A 22,005-nucleotide genomic window follows, 5' to 3' on the forward strand; every position below is an offset into this window, starting at 1 on the left:
AGATGTTGACCAAAAGTAGTAGTATTTCTACCTTTGTGTATTATTGACTTCCAGTTTATAATTCCATGAGTTAATGAAAATTGTTTTAACTTTTAAATCTCATTGTGATTGAGATTTTTTAAGATTTCTATACCTAATGGTACTTAGCTTATCATAATGCTCCTGTCTAATCAGATGTGATTTTTTTCAGGCAGAATGTATATTTTTTAATATTTATTTATTTACTTAGAGAGAGAGACAGTGCACACGTGTGCACAAGCAGGGTGAGGGGCAGAGAGAGAGAGGGAGAGAAAGACTCCCAAGCAAAGCTCTATACTGTTAGTGCAGTCTGACAGGGAGCTTGATCTCACGAACTCTGAGATTGTGACCTGAGCCAAAATCAAGAGTTGGATTCTTAATCAGCTGAGCCACCCAGGTGCCCCAGGCAGAATATTTTTAATAGGATCCCATGTTGGAAGATTATCTTTATTCAGCTGACAAAAATCCAGTTTGGTTACATTTAACACCTAAGAAGGAGCATTTTTGGTGTGACTTGTTTTCACAAAAAGAGGACCTGGTAGAATATAGTTTTGGACCTGGCAGAGAGGATATTTTAAGTCCTTATACCCTAAAGTGTCCATTTGACTGGTGTTTGTTATATAACCCAGGTCAGGTTTTATGACTAATCTGAATGACACCATAGCACCATAGCTGCCCTGATCACGTAAACCTCATTCTTGGCCTCATCTTACTATATTTGCCTTCTGATTCAAACTTTGTTTTTTGGTTGTAACCCATGTTGAATACTAGTTTACAGTATGTTGAAGTGATTAAAGGCAATGAGACATCCCTAAAAATGTTTCTGTAAAATCTACTTTATTTACTTCTATAAAAAGAGTGGTGAGAGTTTTTAGTTATTGTTGGTTAAACTTGCTTAGTGCTGAAAAACTTGAATTTTAAAAGTATATAAAAACTAGAGGAAAATATTTAGTTGAAAGACAGTGCTTAAAATGTTTATTTGCTCTATCCATTTCTTTTTGTGATGTTTTAAATTCCAATATGTTCATTAAAATTAATTTCACTGGGGGCACCTAGGTGGCTCAGTCAGAGCCTGCTTGGGATTCTCTATCCTTCTCTCTATCTCTGCCCCTCTCCCGCACATGCATTCTCTCTCTCTCTCAAACTAAATAAACATTTAAAAATTTATTTCATTGAATGATTTCTTTATAAATTAAAAAGATATTCAAATGAATCAATAACACATGATTTAAAATCTTTTAGTACCAAAAGAATGTAACCACTTGAAGATAGAAACTACACTCAGTGCAGTACAGAAGGAAAAATGTGTAGGAGCACTTGGCTGGCTCATTCAGTAGAGTATGCAAATCTTGATCTTGGGATCATGAGTTCAAGCCCCACGTTGGGCATAGAGCCAGACAAACAATCAAACAAATAAATAAGTGCAAGCTTAAAAAGAGATATTCTTTTAAAGTAAAAATATTGTAAAGTAAAATATTTGTCTTTGTTTCTTTAAGTGTATATCCTTGAATTACCTTTTATAGAAGAGCAAAATGATGCCATTGTTCTTAATGTGTTTGAATTTATATTTGGTGTGGGAAGGTGACAATGTTTTGATGAGATAATTACTAAGTATTAGTTGCTGTGTGTTTCTGAAATAAAAATGTTAATCGATTGTGATAATAATGAAAGAAAAATTTTTCCCTACTCCTCTCCACCCTCACAGGACATTGCGCTTATTTTGCCAAACTCTTCTGAAGGTTCTATTTCTGAACTGGAGCAGCTCTCCAATTCTCTACCAAACAAAGAATTGATGGCCTCAATCTGTGACTGTCTACTGGCTATGCTAGCTAACTCTGAGAGCAGTTATAGCTGTCTACTGACATGTGTCAGAACAATGATGTTTCTTGCAGAGCATGATTATGGATTATTTCATTTAAAAAGGTAATGCTTTATCTAATTTAATATATTCTTTGATTTAACTTTTCACTCTGTCATCCCTCCCCAAATTAGTTAATTCATTGCTGTTGTAGAAGGCTGAAGATATGATTTCTTTCATGTGGAGAAATTTGTATTTATGGAAAGGATTTTTTAGTAGTGAAGTGTGCTAGTAATCCAATCTTCAGCATTAAAATATAAATTGAATAGATAGACAAATTAATGTGGACATCTTACAGTATTTAAGAAGGGAATCTTACTGTTCCAGGGGTATTAATTCACACTGTTTTTGTTTTGTTGATACATTTACCTGTAGTCCTTTAAAAGTGATGGTTGGTGTAGGGTGCGTGACTGGCTGAGTCAGTAGAGCATGCAGCTCTTTTTCTCAGGGTTGTGAGTTCAAGCCCCACATTGGTGTGGAGCCTACTTAAACAACAAACAAACAAACAAACAGAAGTGATGGTGCTGTGATGGTGCTGTGATACTCTGTGCTGATTCTGTGTTTTTTATTCTGTAGAGAAGTGGCTGAGATAAAATTAATTTGAGATGATGTAAACCTCAAGTGTAATTTCTGCTTCAGTCTCTCTGTCCATGCCCTCATCTTTTTCTTCTCTAGGAAGGTAGCTAGATGTTATGTAGATTTGCTTGGAAATTTGTAGAAGTTTGTAGGATTATGAGACAGAAAGGAGAAGGAAACATGTTTGTGCTTCTCGTTAATTCTTGTAACATTGGTTGAAAACTTGCGTTCCAAATGCTCTTTGGTGCTGGCTCCTACCTTCTCCACTTCCTTCTCCTGAAAAACCTGTCTCCTCTTTTATATTCTCTTTCAGTTGGTGGCACCTGCTGAAAATCCAAGTTTTCCATTTCCTCCTACCCCGCCTTCTTAGTCTCTCACCATAATCTTTACATTTTACTCTGGAATGCCCCTTTTCCTATTGCCTGGGTATTTACTCTATATCCTTAAAGCTCATCTTCTACTCTCCATCTCCAGGAAAGCCAAAAAACTTTGCTTGATTCCTCCATTCCTAAGCTCTCATAGTATTATGTGTGATATGTTTAATTTTGCTGGATTCCTGTTTCTGGTCTTTTTTCTATTGTAATCTTTTCCTAAGTTGTCTTAACCTATTCCAGTTTCTCTCTTTAGCTCTAATTTTTCTTCTAAGCTCCAAATAACCCATCCATTTATTTGATGTCTCTGCTTGACTTTCTATTGGACATCTCAAACTGAACAGATTTAAAGGAGAGCTCTTGAAATTCTTGCTCTCAAACATGTTTCTGTCTTGTTCATCCCAGTAAGTGTTATCACGTTAACTGTCCACACAAAACACCAAGATCTTGATTTCTCTCTTTTCCTTACTTCCTACGTGCAACCTATCAGTAAGTCCAGTGGATTATACCTCCAAAATTTATCCCTAATTTGATCACTTTTGTCCACTCTGTAGTTACCACCCTTGTCCAGTTCACTGTCATTTCGTGCATGACTCATTTCAGTAGCCTCCAGTCTACTTCTTGCTTCCACTGTTGTCCCCCTAAAATCTATTTTCTGAGCATTCAGACTGATTTTTTAAACTTAAAACAGGGGCGCCTGGGTGGCTCAGTCGGTTAAGAGTCCGACTTCAGCTCAGGTCACAATCTCACAGTCCGTGAGTTCGAGCCCCACGTCAGGCTCTGGGCTGATGGCTCAGAGCCTGGAGGCTGCTTCCTTCTGTGTCTCCCTCTCTCTCTGCCCCTCCCCCATTCATGCTCTCTCTCTGTCTCAAAAATAAACGTTAAAAAAAAAACAAAAAACTTAAAACAGATACATTTGTTGTTCTGCTGAAATGTTTCCAGTGTTTCCTATTATACTGCAGTAAAATCCAAACTCTATAATGTTCTTTAAGGCTGTATACAATCTGGCCTTTGCTCATCTCTTTGACTTAACCTCATAGCTTTTTTATCCTCAGTTTTGCTACCTGTCAAGCTCATTTCTACCTCCAGACTTTTTTGTTTTGTTTTGTTTTCCTAAAATGTTTTTCCTCTAGATCCTTATAAGACTTATTTCTCACTTCACTCATGTATCTGTATAAATATTTTTCCTGTCAAAATACCTGTCTAAAATAGTGTATCCTGGGGTGCCTGACTGGCTTAGTTTGTAGAGCATGTGAGGTTTTTTTTTTTTTAATGTTTATTTATTTTTGAGAGGGAAACCAGGCACGAACAGGGGAGGGGCAGAGAGAGAGGGAGACACAGAATCTGTAGCAGGCTCCAGGCTCCGAGCTGTCAGCACAGAGCCCGATGTGGGGCTCAAACTCACGGACCACAAGATCATGACCTGAGCCGAAGTCAGATGCTTGACTGACTGAGCCACCCAGGCACCCCAAACATGTGACTTCTAATCTCAAGGTCATGAGTTCAAGCCCCATGTTGGGCGTGGAGCCTACTTAAAGTAAAACAACAACAACAACAACAAAACACTAAAATAAGTCTATCTTTTGAGTCCCCATTCCTTATCCCCCTTTATATTTTTCACTGTATTTATACTGTTTGACATTGCATTATGTAGATTTATTGTTTATTTGAATATAAGCTACCCTAAGAAAGGGACTGTGTCTTCTTGACTTTAGTCCCCCAGCATTTAGAAACCTGGTACATAGTAGGCTCTATGAAAGAATAAAAATGGACACTGGATTCATTTAGTCCACAAATACTTATTGAATGCCACTTCTGGGCCAGATACTGATCTAGGTACTAAAGATTGAGTAAATAAAATACATAGTATATTACAGAAAAACATTAAATAGAGCAGTTCAAGCTGCTGGTGAGTGCCAGAGTGAGGGTAGGAGTTGTCATTTGAAATACGGGGAGGTGATCAGGGAAGTCCTCACTGAGGTGACCCTTGAACAAAGACCAAGACCCAAAGGTGAAGGGTGAAACATGTTAATATCCTGGGGGAGAACAATCACAAATAGCATGCCTAATGTGTCTGAGAAACAGTCATGAGGTCACTGTGGCTATCTTTGGAGTAAGAGAGCAAGGAGAAAAATGATAGGGCATAGGTCGGAGAAGTAACCTGGGGGGAAGATGGGGGTCAGCAGATCAAGGGCCTTTAGGGTTATTATAAGGGCCATTGTAAGATTTTGAGCAGAGGCAAAGAATGATCTGGTTTTTTATCTGCCTTTTTTTTTCTTATGAGCAGGTCACTATTTATGCTTTTTACATAGTTCTAACAACAACCCTGAAGCACGTCACAAAAACTTTTCTTTTTTGAGGTAATTGTACTTTCAGAAGAATTACAAAAATAATAGTACAGAGTTCAGATATGCCTTTCATCCACCTTTACCCCTATGTTAATGTCTTATGTAACCACTAAATATTTACCAAAACTGAGAAACTAACCTTGGCATAATACTATTAACTAAAATACAAAATTTATTTAGATTTTACAGTTTTTCTGTTAATGTTTTTTTCTGTTTTAAGATCCAAGACAGGATCCTACATTGCTTTTAGTTGTGATGTATCCTTTGTGTCCTGTATCCTTGTTTTTCATGACCATGACATTTTTGGAGAGTACTTGTTATTTTGTAGAATGTTCCTCAATTTAGCTTTGTCTGATTTTTTCTCAAATAATTAGATTGAGATTATGCTTTATTGAGAAGATTACACAGAGAGAAATACCTCTTTTAGTGCACCATATTAGGAAATGCTTGATATATTTCTGATGATATCCACTTTGATCACTTGACTGAGGTGCTGTCTGTCAGGATTCTGCACTGTAAACTTAATAATTTTCCATTTTTAATTAAATATTTTGGAGAATATATTTCCAAAATATATTTCCATTGTGCAAATACAGGATCTTATTTCTGTGTAAAACTTTAGTCAGTAGGTTGAGCATCCAGTTGGCTCAGTAGGTTGAGCATCCAGCTTCCACTCAGGTCATGATCTCACAGTTCGTGAGTTCAATCCTTGGGTCGGACTCTACACTGACAGTGCAGAGCTTGCTTGGGATTTTCTGTCTTTCCCTCTCTCTCTGCCCCTCCCTGCTCATACACACACACACACACACACACACTCTCTCTCTCTCTCTCTCTCTCTCTCTCTCTCTCTCTCAAAATAAATAAACATTTAAAAGTATTGTTAAAAACAAACAAAAACCCTTTTGTCCACTAATTTTAGTATTCATCAGTGAATCTAGGCATGTGGCAGGTTTTACTGTGGTATCCCAGTGCTGGTTTCCTATTTCTCTTAATCCTTTTTTAATTTTTTTGGTGGTTTATTTTTTATTTTTAAAATTTTTAATGTTTATTATTTTTGAGAGAGAGAGAGACAGAGCTTGAGACGGGGAGGGAGAGAGAGAGAAGGAGACACAGAATCTGAAACAGGCTCCAGGCTCTGAGCTGTCAGCACAGAGCCCGATGCGGGGCTTGAACTCACAAACCGTGAGATCATGACCTGAGCCGAAGTCAGACACTTAACCGAGTGAGCCACCCAGGTACCCCAATGGTTGTTTATTTTTGAGAGAGCAAAAGAGAATGAGCGGGGAAGGGTCAGAGAGAGAGGGAGACACAGAATCTGAAGCAGACTGCAGGCTGTAAGCTGTCAGCACAGAGCCCAACATGGGTCTTGAACTCAGGAATTGAGATCATGATCTGAGCCAAAGTCAGGAAGCTTAACTGACTGAGCCATGCAGGTGCCTCTCTCTTATTCCTTTTTAATTTATTAATTATCCTTCTATAAAGAAGAATTACCACTTTCTCCTCATTTATTTACTTATTCAGGGATATAAGTATGAATTTATGGACATTATTTTTTTTCTCTTTGTATGATAATCTGATACTATTGTTATTCATTTTGTTGCTCAGCTTGTGTCACTGATTTTGTTTCTTCTTATTGGATAGAGCTAGGAAATATATGCCTGTGTCCTAACTCATGCATATATATGTCTACATTTCTTTTTGTATCTATTTATTTGTATGTATGTATTTTTATTTTTATTTATTATTTTTTTTCAAGTTTCATGACATTGCTTTATTATCCATCAGAGTTCATCTCAGGGTCCATACAAATTCAGTCTTTCAGAGCACTATCTCTGGCTTGTGTATGTCAAATGTGGACCAGCCCTTGTGACTGTGGGACAGGTTGAGCCAAAGGGGCCCTGGCCTTTTGGTTTTAGGACTACATGGACATCCAGAGCCCTAGGGCATCAGAAGGGGTCCTGCCGAGAGCTGTTTGTGTGGAGGCTGGGCCAGATGTATTAGTGGGGAGTTGGCCTCTTTGCTGGGCCTAAGGGAAATAAAGTTAAAGATCTCTATTCTACATTGATCACATTCCCATTGGATGGAAATGTTGAACGCACTTTGGTCTTGACTGCAGCGATTCCCTCTGTTACTGTGTTTCTGACTCTGTCTTCGTTCACCCTTAGGAGCCATGGAGCTGGCACTTACTCAGCGGGCTCCTAGGGATGGCCATCAGGTTCCCACTGGGTTCTGTGCTCAGTAACAGCCATCAGCATCAGATATCCCAAAGGAGAATAGCCCTTCTATTCCTGAGCTTGGTGCTTGGCTGTTTGTAACAAGGGGAGGCAGACAGGATCCAGCTTGCCTCATTGCTCTGGTTGATTGAAGTGCCTTCCTCCTCCTTCTTTTTTTTCTTTAAAATATGATTTATTGTCAAGTTGGCTAACGTACGGTGTATATAGTATGCTCTTGGTTTTGGGGGTAGATTCCCGTGATTCATCACTTTGTATGTATTTTTTTAAATGAGTCCATACTGACATTTTGACTCTAATATTAGATGTTGATTCTAGCTTTCTCTCTTTCCTTGTAACCTTATTCATGTTTCATGTTGTGCAGTTGTGTGGATTTTGACAAATGTATAGAGTCATGTGTTTATTGCCACAGTTGCATACAGAACAGTTCCATCAGTGTACTACCTTTTTATAGACAACTTCTTTATAGGCTGAGCTGCAGGGGCAGCTGGGTGGCTCAGTTGGTTAAGCATCTGACTCTTGACTTCAGCTCAAGTCATGATCTCACAGTTCGTGAGTTCGAGTCCTGCGTCAGGCTCTATGCTGACAGCTCAGAGCCTGCTTGGGATTCTGTGTCCCTCTCTCTCTGCCCCTTCCCTACTTGCTCTCTGTCTCTTTCTCAAAATAAATAAAAAGATAAACTTAAAAAAAAAAAGTTGAGCAATAAAAATACCAGCTTAAAAGTTTAGATATTCTAATAGGTATGTAGTGGACCCCAGATTTTAATAGATCATGGAAGTATTTGCTTAAGGTTATATGTAGAGACTAGTAATTGGTGTAGTCCAGTTTTAAATCCATTCTTTTTCCATTAATCATATTATCTTTGTATTTAATCTCATTCCTGTGTGTTGTGCCTTGTCCATTCCAGTATTTTATAAAGTTCTCAAGAGCAGGAGTCTTTATCTTTCTCTTTTGTATTGTTTTACCAAAGTCTTCTATGATGGCATCTCAGAATCCATCTGAGTTATATTTTTCAAATGTAAACACTGCATGTTTAGTGTTAATATAATCTTATTTTCATTTTGATTAATTATGAATTGTTACAACTCAAAGGGCACATTTGAATATTAGAATACTTTGTCCTTGAAATTCTCTTTTGATCAACAAAGAGCTGTGTAATTGTATAGAATAATTTTAGCAGGACTTGGATATGGTTGATTGTTATACTTAAATCTACCTATATCAGGAATTGGCAAACTATGGGCCACAGGTCAAATTCAGCTGACCACCAGTGTTTATAAATACAGATCTGTTGGAGCATAGCCAGCATTTATGTGCTGTTTATGTCTGTTTTCCCACTACACAAATGAGTTGAGTAGTGACTGACACTGGTGTTGTGTATAGAGAGAAACAGACTGCGTTTTTATTTAGCCAGCAAAGCATAAAATATGTACCATTAGGTTCTTTACATAAAAAGTTTGCAGGCCCCCAGTCTATACCCTTGATTTTCTTCTGTCAAATTATAGTAATAATAATAATTATTATTAAATAATTTACATAATAATTATTACATAAAGCAGGCTTTCTGGTCAGGCTTCTGAGACGGCTATAACCTCCTTGTATTAGAGAAACCCTCAGGCTATAAAAAGTATAAAAAATAGGGAATTTTGAGTTTCTTTTGCTAAGTTTTATATCTTTATTATTTGGGGGAAATTTTTTCTTTTTTTATGGGGGGCTTGAAGCTTATTTTTAAAAGAAGGTACCTGTAGATATTGCTTTGTTAAATGGTGTTGTGTACATAGGCACACCAAAACATTTTTTAAATGATGGATTGAATTTTGTTCTGTCTGAACTGGAGATCGTTTATTTCTCATACTAGATTTATATGTTTAAATTTTGAGACATATTCTCTCTTTATTTATAGTTCTTTGAGGAAAAACAGTAATGCTCTGCATAGTTTACTGAAACGAGTGGTCAGCACGTTTAGTAAGGACACAGGTGAACTTGCATCTTCATTTTTGGAATTTATGAGACAAATTCTTAACTCTGACACAATGGTAAGTGTACATAAATGTATATGTATGTATTTGGTATTTTTTAAATTTATAGACTTTTGTCATAAGTTAAAAAAAATCACTTGCATTCAAAAATATCTTGAAATATTTTTGGAAGTTTGAACTTAGAATAATGTTTTTTTTTTTTCCTGTGTCCTTACCCGACTATAAATGCAAGGTTTTGATTTCTAAAAAAGATAGGTGTTTTAGAGTAGAATTTACTGAACTCGTTTTAAATCTATTAAACATCATTAATTTGTGAATACTCTGTAACTTGGCAACTTAGAGAAAAATACTCCTTACAGAGCCTTCATCTTTTATATAATTTTTTACATTGAGTTATCTTGCCAGGGACACTCAGGGCAGTCAAATTTTATTAGTCTCTTAATCAGATATTTACCTTCTGTCATTTAATTGAGCATTTACTCATTGTGTTTTGGATATTGTGCTTTCGGGGTGATTGCAAAGTTTATTACACTAGGGTATTTTGGATCCATCATAGATACTAAGTATCTATTTCTCTAAAATCTTACTGTTAAAATCTAATTAAGAATTTCTCCTGGGGCACCTGGGTAGCTTAGTCTGTTAAGCCTCTGATTCTTGATTTTGGCTCAGGTCATGATCTCATGGTTTGTGAGTTTGAGCCCTGCGTCGGGCTCTGCACTGACCACGTGGAGGCTGCTTGGGATTCTCTGTCTCCATCTCTCTCTGCCCCTCTCCTACTCACGTGCGCTCGTTCTCTCTCTCTCTCTCTCAAAATAAATAAACTTAAAAAAAAAAATCTCTCCCATCATATTTTCCAAAATCTAGTATATGTTGTGGACACAATTCCAGAAACCTTTAATAGGCTTGCCTTTAAAAAGTGTTTTTGGTCAGATAAGTTTGGAAAAGTCTCCCCTGATGGAACTTAACTGTGCACATTAGTATAGTAAAAGTTCTGAAAGTTCCTGGATAAATAGAAACTTGCTTTACTATAGTCTAATCTAGCTTTTCCCAAATGGATTGCCTGCAAAATACTTTGTGTGTGTGTGTGTGTGTGTGTGTGTGTGTGTGTGTACGTGTACATGTGCATATACTGTTAACATCCTGTGGGTCTGTATTCTGTCAACACTGGTTTAAGAAATTCAGCTCAAGGGCACCTGCGTGTGTCAGTGGGTTGAGTATCTGACTTCAGCTCAGGTTATGATCTTATGGTTGGTGAGTTCAAATGCCACATCCAGCTTGCTGCTGTCAGCACAGCTCGCTGCTCCTCCCCTGCTCACGCTTTCTTTCTTTAAAAAAAAAAAAAAATTCAGCTCATATTTAAGATTTGTGTTTGGGAAGAATTGTGGAGGACCTGTTTAGTTCAGTTTTACCAAAATAAATATAATATGGGATGATTTCATAAGGTAAAATTAAGTAAAATTACTGTTTAGTAAACATGTAATGCGTGTAATTTATATTAAGAATATCTACTCCTCCAGTAAGGGATGCCTCGCTGGCTCAGTCAGGAGAACATGAGACTTGGCTCTTGAGTTCAAGCCTCACATTGGGCATGGAGCCTACTTAAAAATTTTTTTCTGTTTTACTCTAGTAAGCACCTCTTGGCTGCCTGTTGTTTTTGTAGTTTTTTTTTATACTGATTTTACTGGCAGATTTGTGTTTGCTTTGTGTCAGATATACTTTATTAAAGTGATTAAGTTTACCAGATGCTTTGATCATTAAAGATCAGATTTTGATTCTGAAAGGTAAAGAGCATATTTAATGGTAGCACTATAGCTACCGTAAAGAAGTTTTAGGAGTTTTTATGTAATGGAAGACTAATTAGTTTTACCAGATCCTAAGTGGTGTGTTGTTAATAAATCAGTTTGACAGATTTTCTTATGCATGTCATCAATTAAACAGTTTCTAATCAAAAACCACTAACCAGTGTTCATTCTTGTTATCCAGAAGCTGCTGGTCCCTGAGGACTGCTAATTAATGCTTTTATTCATCCCTCACCAGTGCATTTCCTTTTCTTACCTCCTTCATTGGGAAGGTCAAGGCCATCCTGTTCGGTTTCTAAATCTTTTCACTCTCCCTTAGATTCTTTCCCTGTTTTTTCTAACCTGTTGTTTCCTTCCTTAATCAGAGGAGAATATCCCTTCCGCCCCTCCCCCATCATTTCATTTCTATCTATGACATATATCTTACACCTTCTAATATCCTATCTGGCACCTTTTCCCTCTCCTGTTTCTCCTTGCCCTTGGCTACTTGATAGAATCTCTGAATATCCAAAATCAAATTCATTATCTTCCCCCATAAACTTGATTTATCTGTCTTACTTTTATATCATGATCTTCCCTGAACTTCACGATAGAAATCATGAAATAGTAGCCAACTTTCCTCCTTTTCTTCATCCTCTTCAGCAGCTGTCATTCGTATCAGTTTTATTTATAATACCTTTCATATTTCATTTTCTTTTGTATTTTACCACTATTACCTTAGATTTCCTTCCTGCTGCTGCTTTTTTCGTAATGTGTTTATTGAAGTATGATCTGCATCTCATAAAATTCACCCCTTTAGTTTTTAGTATATTGTACAATCATCTCTGCTATGTAATTTCAGAATGCTTTCGTAATCCCAAAAAGAAGCTCTGTGCCCATAACAGAAACTCCTCTTTTCCCCTTTTAGCCCATGGCAATCACTAATCTACTTTTCCATCTCTATATCAGTCTCTGCAAAAAGATTGCTGGGATTTTGATAGGAATTGTATTGAAATTTGGGAGTATCACTATCTTAATACCTTTTACTATATGGCTTACTTTTTTTTAAAACAGGAAATATTAACTTTTTTCATTACAGAATATAGCCCTAAATACAATAGTTACCGTTTTCTTTAGTTCTTTGCTTTATCTCTAGAAAGATAAATTCAGGTTTCATCAGTTCTTTATTTTAGTAGTAGGCATTTTATTAACTTAAGTATCAATCAGTATGTTACATGCCCAGCAAGTGCCAGTGTATTTGCCATTGGATATTTTTGTTAAGAAACCTTGCTGCTAGTATGTTGAATATGTGTGTTTAGCTATTTATTATGTGAGTCTTACTCAAAGAAAATGCATTTCAGCCTTAAGCTGATTAACTCTTTCTTAAAACTAGCCATTTATACTGGTGTAAAACCAAAACACTGAGGGGAAGATTGCAGCAAATGGCTTAAATATCTGTATAAGTGTGGAAGCATCTTTGCAAATTTCTCTGCTCTCAAATTTAACTTGTGTGTGACATTTACAGGGATGTTGTGGAGATGATAGTGGTCTCATGGAAGTAGAGGGAACTCATCCGTCACGGACAATGAGTATTAATGCTGCAGAGTTAAAACAGCTTCTACAAAGCAAAGAAGAAAGTCCAGAAAATTTGTTCCTTGAACTAGAGAAGCTTGTTTTGGTAAAAAAAACAAAAACAAAAACAAAAACAAAAACAAACAAACAAAAAAAAACAAAAAACAAAGAAAAACAGAAGCAAAATAAAAACATTTGCTCATTCCTAAGATATATTTTTTTCTCTTTTTGACTAGTGCAAGTTTTTCAGTGACCTTTTTAAATAGTGAACCTTCAGTTGGATACCTGTAATAAAGTTTGAAATAACTCTTTGAATTAATAATTTGGAGTGAAGTCCTCCATACTGTTATGAATCTTAAGGAAGAAGGCATTAGTTTTTGAATTATCTATTTGAATGCAGGATGTCCCCTGCTACCATTCTTTAGAAATAAAATGACAAATGTTTTTGGTATTTGTTTTATTTGAATATGTTTAATGTTCATAAGTTTTTGACAGTTTTCCAAATTTCTTAGTAATCAAAAAATACAACCTTTTCTACTAAAGAGTCAGTAGATTATGGGCATAAATGTTCAAGTTTTACCTGTATCATCTTATTCTGCTTTTGTCTTTATCTAGGAACATTCAAAAGATGATGACAATCTGGATTCTTTGTTGGACAATGTAGTTGGACTTAAGCAGATGCTGGAGTCATCTGGTGATCCTTTACCTCTTGGTGACCAGGATATAGAACCAGTACTTTCAGCTCCAGAATCTCTCCAGAATCTGTTTAATAATAGGTAAAACAAGCAATGTTTTGTGGTTGAGTATTGTATATTTAATGACCGAGGTCTAGAGAGGGCCAACAAGCTATTTTTGTTACGGGCTGGATAATAAAAATTCTAGGCTTTGTAGGCCACATTCAGCCTATGTTGCATATTCTTCTGTAGCATTTTGTTTGTTTCATATGTTTTTTTAAAACTCTTAAATAATAGGGGCACCTGGGGTGGCTTAGTCAGTTAAGCATCCGACTCTTGATCTCAGCTCAGGTCTTGATCTCAGTGTTGTGAGTTCAAACCCCATGTTGGGCTCTGTGCTGGGTGTGAAGCCTACTTAAAAACAAAATGAAACAAAACTTAAATAATAAATCATTTCTATCTTACAGGCTATACACAAGCAGGCTGGCAGAATGGAGGCTATACTTTACTGATACTTCTAGAGCATAACTATTCAGTGTGATGGAATTACTCTCTAAATTTAGAAAAATTAAATATGGCCAGTTTCTGTACACATTGCTACAGTGTAATAAACTTGGCTTTTAAGTACTAATTTTACTAACAGTTTTGAGGGTGACATTTTAAATTGTACATTGTACAGATTTTGCTTAGAAGATAAGCTAAAATAATTTGATTTTGGAATTCTGCTTTTTACCAAATGTCTTTTCTGTTCTAGGACTGCATATGTGCTAGCTGATGTCATGGATGATCAGTTGAAATCCATGTGGTTCACTCCATTTCAGGCTGAAGAGATTGATACAGATCTGGATTTGGTATAAGTAATTTTATTACTAAATATTTAGAAAAAAGTTATTGTTGATTTTTTTGGTTTTTGTGTGTATTATTAGCACTAAAATAAGATACATGTTGTATGGCTGTTAAAAGCCCATTGAGGGGATGCCTGGCTGGCTCCGTCGTAGAGCATGCAACTCTTCATTGTATAGTAAGTTTGAGCCCCACGGTGGGTAATAGAGATTACTTAAAAATAAAATCTTAAAAACAAACAAAAAAAGGCCCGTTTGAGGACCAGTACTGCATTATTTTCATATCGGCTGCCCACTTAATGGTATCCAGGACATTCAGTATCTTATGCTACTTATTTTGCTTCTTTCTAGTTAGTGATCTCTATATTTGAGAATGAGATGCTTTCTTTTTTCTTTTTCTGTTTTTTAGAGAGAGAGTGAGAGCAGGGGAGAGGGCCAGAGGGAGAGAGAGAATCTTAAGCAGGCTCCATTCTTGGTGGGGAGCCCGATGCAGGTCTTGACCCTGGGATCATGACCTGAGCCAAAATCAAGAGTTGGACACTCAACTGTCTGAGCCACCAAGGTGCCCTGAGAATGAGATTCTTTGGGGAAAAATTATGTTTTTGCCTAAGTACTCTGAGGCACTTTGTTTTCTTATATTTGTAGGGTATAGAATAGAGAAAAGTATCCCACAGAATTATAATTCATTTCTGTTTTGGGGTTTAAGGAAAGGAATGGTATTGTGGCAATCTACTTTTAATTTTGGGGCAAATGTGAAGAATCTATTTATTAAAATAACATAGGTACAAAAGGGAATTCGCATTCTTAAACGTAATGCTGAACATGTAAGAGTATAGTTAAACATTTAAAATTAGAAGCATGCTGATTTATGTTTCTCAGAGCCATATTAGGGAGGATGATTTCAGCCACATATTATACTATGTATTATTTTTTTCTTGATCAGAAAAATAAATATATTTGCTTATTCCCTGGTCCAAAAAGCGTTAGTATTTATTATATGCAATAAGACTAAAAGAATTATTTACTTCATGCTTAAGGTGTATTTAATATATTTGAGAGCTCCTTTCCCTTCTTTTAAACTATTGCATAAAATCTGGGGTGCCTGGAAGGCTCAGTTGATTAAGTGTCTGACTTTGGCTCAGGTCAGGATCTCACCACCCGTTAGTTTGAGCCCTGTGTCAGGCTCTGTGCTGACAGCTCAGAGCCTGGAGCTGCTTTGGATTTTGTGTTTCCCTTTCTTTCTGCCCTCCCCCACTTGCATTCTGTCTCTTTCTCTCAAAAATAAATAAACATTAAAAAATTTAATATCGCATAAAATCCGATTTAAATTGCATTAGAGAATTTCTCACGGTGCCTGGATGGCTCAGTCAATTGGGCGTCCAACTTTGCTTAGGTCATGATCTCAGTTTATGTGAGTTCGACCCCTACATCAAGCTTGCTGCTGTCGATGTAGGGCCTGCTTCAGACTCCCTGTCCCCCTCTTCTCTGCCCCTCCCCTGTTCTCTCTCTCTCAAAAATAAATGAACATTTTTTAAAAAAAGAATTAATTTCTCTTGGGGTGCCTGGCTGACTTAGTAGAGCAAGCATGTGACTCTTGATCTTGGCGTTGTCAGTTAAAGCCCCACATTGGGCGTAAAGCTTGCTTAAAAATTACAAAAAGGGGCGCCTGGGTGGCTCATTTGGTTGTGTCTGACTCTTGATTTCGGCTTGGGTCATGTTCCAGGGTTGTAGGATTGAGCCCCATGTTGGGTTCCACCTTGAACATGGAGCCTGCTTAAGATTTTCTCTCTCCGGCCCCTCTCCCCTGCTAACACGCTCTCTCAAATTAAAAAAAAAAATAATTTCTTCTTTAGTGTAAATTGCCAATGATTCTTTAGAACTGTTCTGTCCAATAGAACTGTATGCAGTAATAGAAATGTTCAGAAATGTGCTCTGTTTAGTATAGTAGCCATTAGCCTTATGTGACTGTTGAACAACGAAATGTTGCTAGTGTGACTGAAGAACTGAATTTTATTTTTTATTTAATTTTAATTAATTTAAATTTAAATAGGCGCAAGAGGTTAAGGGGCTACCTACCATATCTAGCATCATAGATCTAAAATATTTGTTAGAAGGATGTTGTTTTTTTTTTATAACTTTTATATTGAATCACAACTGTCTTTATTGTAACCTTACATGGTTTAGAAAATTTGGGGTTTTAGGTTTGCTAAATTTAAATAAAACTTAAGTAAACATAATTTTTATTTCTCTGGAAGTAAACTTAGATTGGACCCTCATTAAATGCATAGAACTTTGAGATCTGTGGCACAGAATCCTTTTATAATAGATATGTTGACTATACAGGGCTTACAAAGTATGTTATTTTCAGATTCTTTGGGAAACGTTTTGGAGATGCTACTTTATTAATTTATATAGATAAATTCTGAGTTCCTTGTCAGACAGCAGAGGCCTCCCAAATTTGACAACCCTTCTTTGAGGAAGAATGCCACTCTCTTCCATCCCTCCAAAATGCAGCTGAATTCCTAAGATTTTTAACTACCAATGATGTTGCTTTTTGAAAGGATAAGGGAAAGGGGTGCCTGACTGGCTTAGTCAATGGAGCATACAACTCTTGATCTTGAGATTGTGAATTCAAGCCCCATGTTGGATGTAGAGATTACTTAAAAATAAATTCTTTAAAAAAAAGGTGGGGGGGGGTGCACTTGGGTGGCTCAGCTGGTTAAGTGTCTGACTCTTGGATTCATCTCGGGTCACGATCTCTGGTTTGTGGGATTAAGCCCTGTGTTGGGCTCCCTGCTCACAGTGCAGAGCCTGCTTGGGATTCTTTCTCCTCTCTTTCTCTCGCTCTCTCAAAATTAATTAATTAAAAAAAAAAAAAGGATGAGGGAAAGAGGCCGACCTGTAATTTATTTATTATGAGAGTCAAAGCTAATTTATAGGAAATAAGAATTTTAATAAATGTTACATTAATAATTATATTTAAGATTATTTTTCATTTTGTTTAATTTTTATGATTGCAGGTAAAGGTTGACCTAATTGAGCTCTCTGAAAAATGCTGTAGTGACTTTGACTTGCACTCAGAATTAGAGCGCTCATTTTTGTCAGAACCATCGTCTCCAGGGAGAACTAAGACTACTAAAGGATTCAAACTTGGGAAGCACAAGCATGAGACCTTTATAACTTCAAGGTAAAACTTTTTCTACTGAAGATCTTGACAGTGGTCATGGAAGCTTATTTCTTGCAATGTATTTTAAGATAGACACTAACTATAAGAGAAAAAAGGAAGTTGACATAATACTTGAGTCATGAATATTGTTTGGAATTTTTTTTAAGATAATACTTTGGCCAGGATATCCCTGGTACTTTTGTTATGTTCTTCTACTTTATGAGAGTTTGGAAGGTTTGAACAAGAGGTGAACTGGATTATTTTAAATAATTGTTAGTCATATCATAAAATGTGAGTACCATTCTTAGCTAGTTTTGTTGTCCATCCCTGGAGAGGAATAGAGATGTTTGCAGTGTTAACACAATTGAAATAAGAACTAATTGAAATGTAGTTTTCAATATTACAAAGACTGACTTAAATATTCATTGGAAATAGGAAAAAAAAGAATAAGTTTTCATGGAGTGTTTTTATTTTAATAGCGGGAAGTCTGAATACATCGAACCTGCCAAACGAGCTCATGTTGTGCCACCACCAAGAGGAAGGGGCAGGGGAGGATTTGGACAGGGTATACGACCCCATGATATTTTTCGTCAGAGAAAACAGAACACAAGCAGACCACCATCTATGCACGTGGATGACTTTGTTGCAGCTGAAAGTAAAGAAGTGGTCCCTCAAGATGGAATACCCCCACCAAAACGACCACTCAAAGTATCACAGAAGATTTCTTCTCGTGGTGGATTTTCAGGCAATCGAGGAGGACGGGGTGCTTTTCACAGTCAGAATAGGTTTTTCACACCACCTGCTTCAAAAGGTAATTATTTATGTATATTTTCTAGTGGGTTAGAATATTGGAATATTAGCATATTTAATAGAAGTGATTTAGATGTGGGGCACCTGGGTGACTGAGTCAGTTGAGCGTCTGACTTCGGCTCAGGTCATGATCTCGTAGTTTGTGAATTCAAGCCCCGCGTAGGGCTCTGTGCTGACAGCTCAGAGCCTGGAGCCTGCTTCAGATTCTGTGTCTCCCCCTCTCTCTGCCCCTTCCCCGCTCATGCTCTGTCTCTCTCTGTCTCTCAAAAATGAATAAACGTTTAAAAAAGTTAAAAAAAAATCACTTTTTTTTAAAAGAAGTGATTTAGATATAAGTGATTCAGATGAAGTACTTTTCAGTTACTACAATTAAGCGACTTCTCAGACCACTGGCAACTATTTGCTGAGTACTTTATTGGATAGAAAAAAGAAATCTTTTTTTTTTTTTTTTAATTTTTAAAAAAATTTTAACAATTTAAAAAATTTTTTTAAATGTTTAATTTGAGAGAGAGAGAGCAAGTACAAGTAGGAGAGGGGCAGAGAGAAAGGGAGACACAGAATCTGAAGCAGGCTCCAGGCTCTGAGCTGTCAGCACAGGGCCCAGTGCAGGGCTTGAATTCACGAGCCACGACATGACCTGAGCTGAAGTTGGACATTTAACCAGCTGAGCCACCGAGGCACCCCAGAAAAAATCTTTTTTAGGTTAATATTTAATTAATTGCATGTTTAGCGATAAGTTTAAAAGAAGTCAGTTGGCTAATTATTTTCCTTTTTTTATTGAAAATTGTGTTTATCCTTTCTGAATAGTACATATACAATCTCACAGTTCTACTTGCCAACAATTTCCTTAGGATTCTTCTACGTAGTTAACCATTGATTCTCTTATCTACTTGCTTCTTGATGTTATATTTAATTTGTTGTGGGTTTTTTTTTAAGATTTAATTATTTATTTATTTTTAAATTTTATTTTAGAGAGACAGAAAGAGAATGTGTAAGCAGGGGAGAGGGGCGGAGGGGGAGAGAGAAAATCTTAAACAGGTTCCACACTTAGTGGAGGGCCTGACACAGGCTTGATCCCACAAACTTCAGATCATGACCTGAGCTGAAATCAAGAGTTGGATGCTCAACTGACTGAGCCACCCTGGCGCCCCTTAAGATTTTATTTTTAAATCTCTACACCCAACATAGGGTTCGAATCCACAACCCCAAGGTCAAGAGATATATGTTCTATCGACTGAGACAGCCAGACACCCCTATTTAATCTGTTTTAAATTATTTCAAGATTTTGCCTGTGAATGAATTCCATTTGAAATGTTGTACACCTGTCATACCTGTTTCAGAATGCTACCCTCCTTATGGGCTCTAGGGAGACCACCGCACAGCAGAGCTTTTTTTTAAAAAAAAATTTTTTTTTAACGTTTATTTATTTTTGAGATAGAGAGAGACAGAGCATGAATGGGGGAGGGTCAGAGAGAGGGAGACACAGAATCCGAAACAGGCTCCAGGCTCTGAGCTGTCAGCACAGAGCCCGACACGGGGCTCGAACCCACGGACCGCGAGATCATGACCTGAGCTGAAGTCAGCCGCCCAACTGACTGAGCCACCCAGGCGCCCCTGCACAGCAGAGCTTTAAGTTACAAATCTTGTTTCTTTTATTTTAAGTTACTGTTGTGGAAAAAATTTTTTTAAAGATTTTATTTTTATGTAATCCCTATACCCAATGTGGGACTCAGACTCACAACCCCAAGATCAAGAGTTGCATACTCCACCTACTGAGCCAGCCAGGCGCCCCTACTATTGTGGAATGTAACAGAAAACCACAAAACTTGTTTTATTGATTGTCAAAGGTGGCTACTTTAACTTACTGCATGATATTTTTTGCTTCTGTGATTTATTAAACATTATTCCTTGTTTAAAAAAAGTTTCAAGATTTCAGAAATTAGGTATACTTGTAGAAATTATACTTCGCTAGTGGATTGTTGACATGTTTTCATGCTGCTGAGTTAAAGAGGTTGGTAGTGAAAGTGAATAGCAGTTTATATTAATAGCAAATACATAGCTGTGTTGGGACTATTATGTAAAACACTCTCATATCAACCCTTTGAGGTAGATTCTGTTAGTACACCCACTTTACAGAAGAGAAAACTATCAGCTGACCAGGATATATAAATGTAAGTGACAGAACCGGTATTTGAATGCTGGCGGTCTGGCTGTAGAGCCTCTGCTTCTAACCACATACGATGCTGCCACACTGTAGTATATAAGCCAGAATTTCACTGTTTCTCTTTCATTACTTTGAAGAATAAGAAAAGCCTGTTGAGTCTTTTTTAATTCAGTTGAAGTTGTGAAAATAGTAGATTTTGATTGTGTTTTCTCTTTTTAGGAAACTATAGTCGTCGGGAGGGGACAAGAGGCTCCAGTTGGAGTGCTCAGAATACTCCTCGAGGAACTTACAATGAAAGTCGTGGAGGCCAGAGCAATTTTAACAGAGGACCTCTTCCACCGTTGCGACCACTTAGTTCTACAGGTATACATCCTTCCAAGTTGATATCGCTGAGGCAGGGAATTGGGTGGGGCGCGGGGGTGAATCCTTTTTAAGTTGTCAGATGTCATATACTCTCATTCTGAGAGAGGATATTTTAGAACATAGACTTATAATTCTAAAGTCAATTTAATTTTATATCTGCAAATGAATGCCCAATGTTCATATTCTGTGGGAATAAAAAAATTCTGGATTCTGAATACACGTATAATCTGAGCAGTTTCACAGTGATGTGCTGATAATGAAAGCCAATCCTTAAGATACTTTTTTGACCAAAGTATTTTAGTAATAGAGATATCTTCATACAGTGGATTCTATTTTTGTTTATAATATTGGTGCTGTGTGAGTAGGCACATAACCTGTTTTTCCTCAAACATTACTGTATCAAGTCCAGAATTCTTCTGGTCAGAGGTAGCTTTTGGTTTCATATTCACTTACTTTTTTATAACAGCTTTATTTGCGATATAATTCTCACATATCATACAATTTACCTATTTAAGGTAGACAGTTCAGCAGTCTTCATCACATTTACAGAAAGAACCTGCACGTGGATTTTAAAGGGGCAAAGAGTAATTCCTCTCTTAGTTTGAGCTCAGTTTTATAGGTTACTATTTCTATAGTGGGAATGTAAAGGGTGTTATGACTAAAAACTATATTCTTTTTTTTATAGGCTACCGCCCAAGTCCTCGTGACCGTGCTTCCAGAGGTCGTGGGGGACTTGGACCTTCCTGGGCAAGTGCAAATAGCGGCAGTGGAGGCTCAAGAGGAAAGTTTGTCAGTGGAGGCAGTGGTAGAGGTCGTCATGTACGATCCTTTACACGATAAAAATCCTTTTGGGAACATCCTGAGTGTATACGAACATTTCATGAGGACAATAAAAGTAAAATAAGACATTAAAGGACCAACTTAGACTTAGCAGTTATCTGGAGACATCTGAGAGAATATTTTTATCTGAAGAAAGCAGATTTTGTTTGATACCTAACACAAGATTTCAATAAAAATCCAAACTTTGTATGTACGTTTGTATATATTTTTTCCCTTTCATATATAACTATTTACAAAATTTCTTAGGTAGAAAATGAACAATGAAGTGACTTTGGTTTTAGTGTATTTTTGCCTATGCCACAGATGTCCTCAATACTTTCTCAGCTCATGGTGCCCTTTAGTGTTGCAGTAACTTTTTCACAGCACAGCTAAGCCAAAAGAAGTACCTAATACTTCTATTTATTAACAGGTGGGT

The 22,005-nt window shown here is 36.9% G+C and overlaps 1 protein-coding gene across 3 annotated transcripts in view; it reads left to right on the forward strand.

Moving 5' to 3' along the window:
- The window catches only part of VIRMA (vir like m6A methyltransferase associated), a 58,581-nt gene extending 36,798 nt beyond the window's left edge, over positions 1-21,783 (forward strand). For 2 of the 3 annotated variants that reach the window (XM_049633115.1, XM_049633116.1), the window contains exons 16-24: positions 1,724-1,941; positions 9,306-9,438; positions 12,685-12,837; positions 13,347-13,507; positions 14,160-14,256; positions 17,268-17,434; positions 17,893-18,224; positions 20,607-20,750; positions 21,436-21,783. In XM_049633115.1, coding sequence (XP_049489072.1) covers positions 1,724-1,941; positions 9,306-9,438; positions 12,685-12,837; positions 13,347-13,507; positions 14,160-14,256; positions 17,268-17,434; positions 17,893-18,224; positions 20,607-20,750; positions 21,436-21,590 — 1,560 coding nt within the window. In that variant the 3' untranslated portion in view covers positions 21,591-21,783. The remainder of the gene's footprint in view (positions 1-1,723; positions 1,942-9,305; positions 9,439-12,684; positions 12,838-13,346; positions 13,508-14,159; positions 14,257-17,267; positions 17,435-17,892; positions 18,225-20,606; positions 20,751-21,435) is intronic. The other variant, XM_049633117.1, reaches the window with a different exon arrangement.
- Positions 21,784-22,005: the final 222 nt, after the last annotated feature.

The sequence above is a fragment of the Panthera uncia genome, chromosome F2 (assembly GCF_023721935.1).
Source record: "Panthera uncia isolate 11264 chromosome F2, Puncia_PCG_1.0, whole genome shotgun sequence".
Lineage (NCBI taxonomy): Eukaryota > Metazoa > Chordata > Mammalia > Carnivora > Felidae > Panthera > Panthera uncia.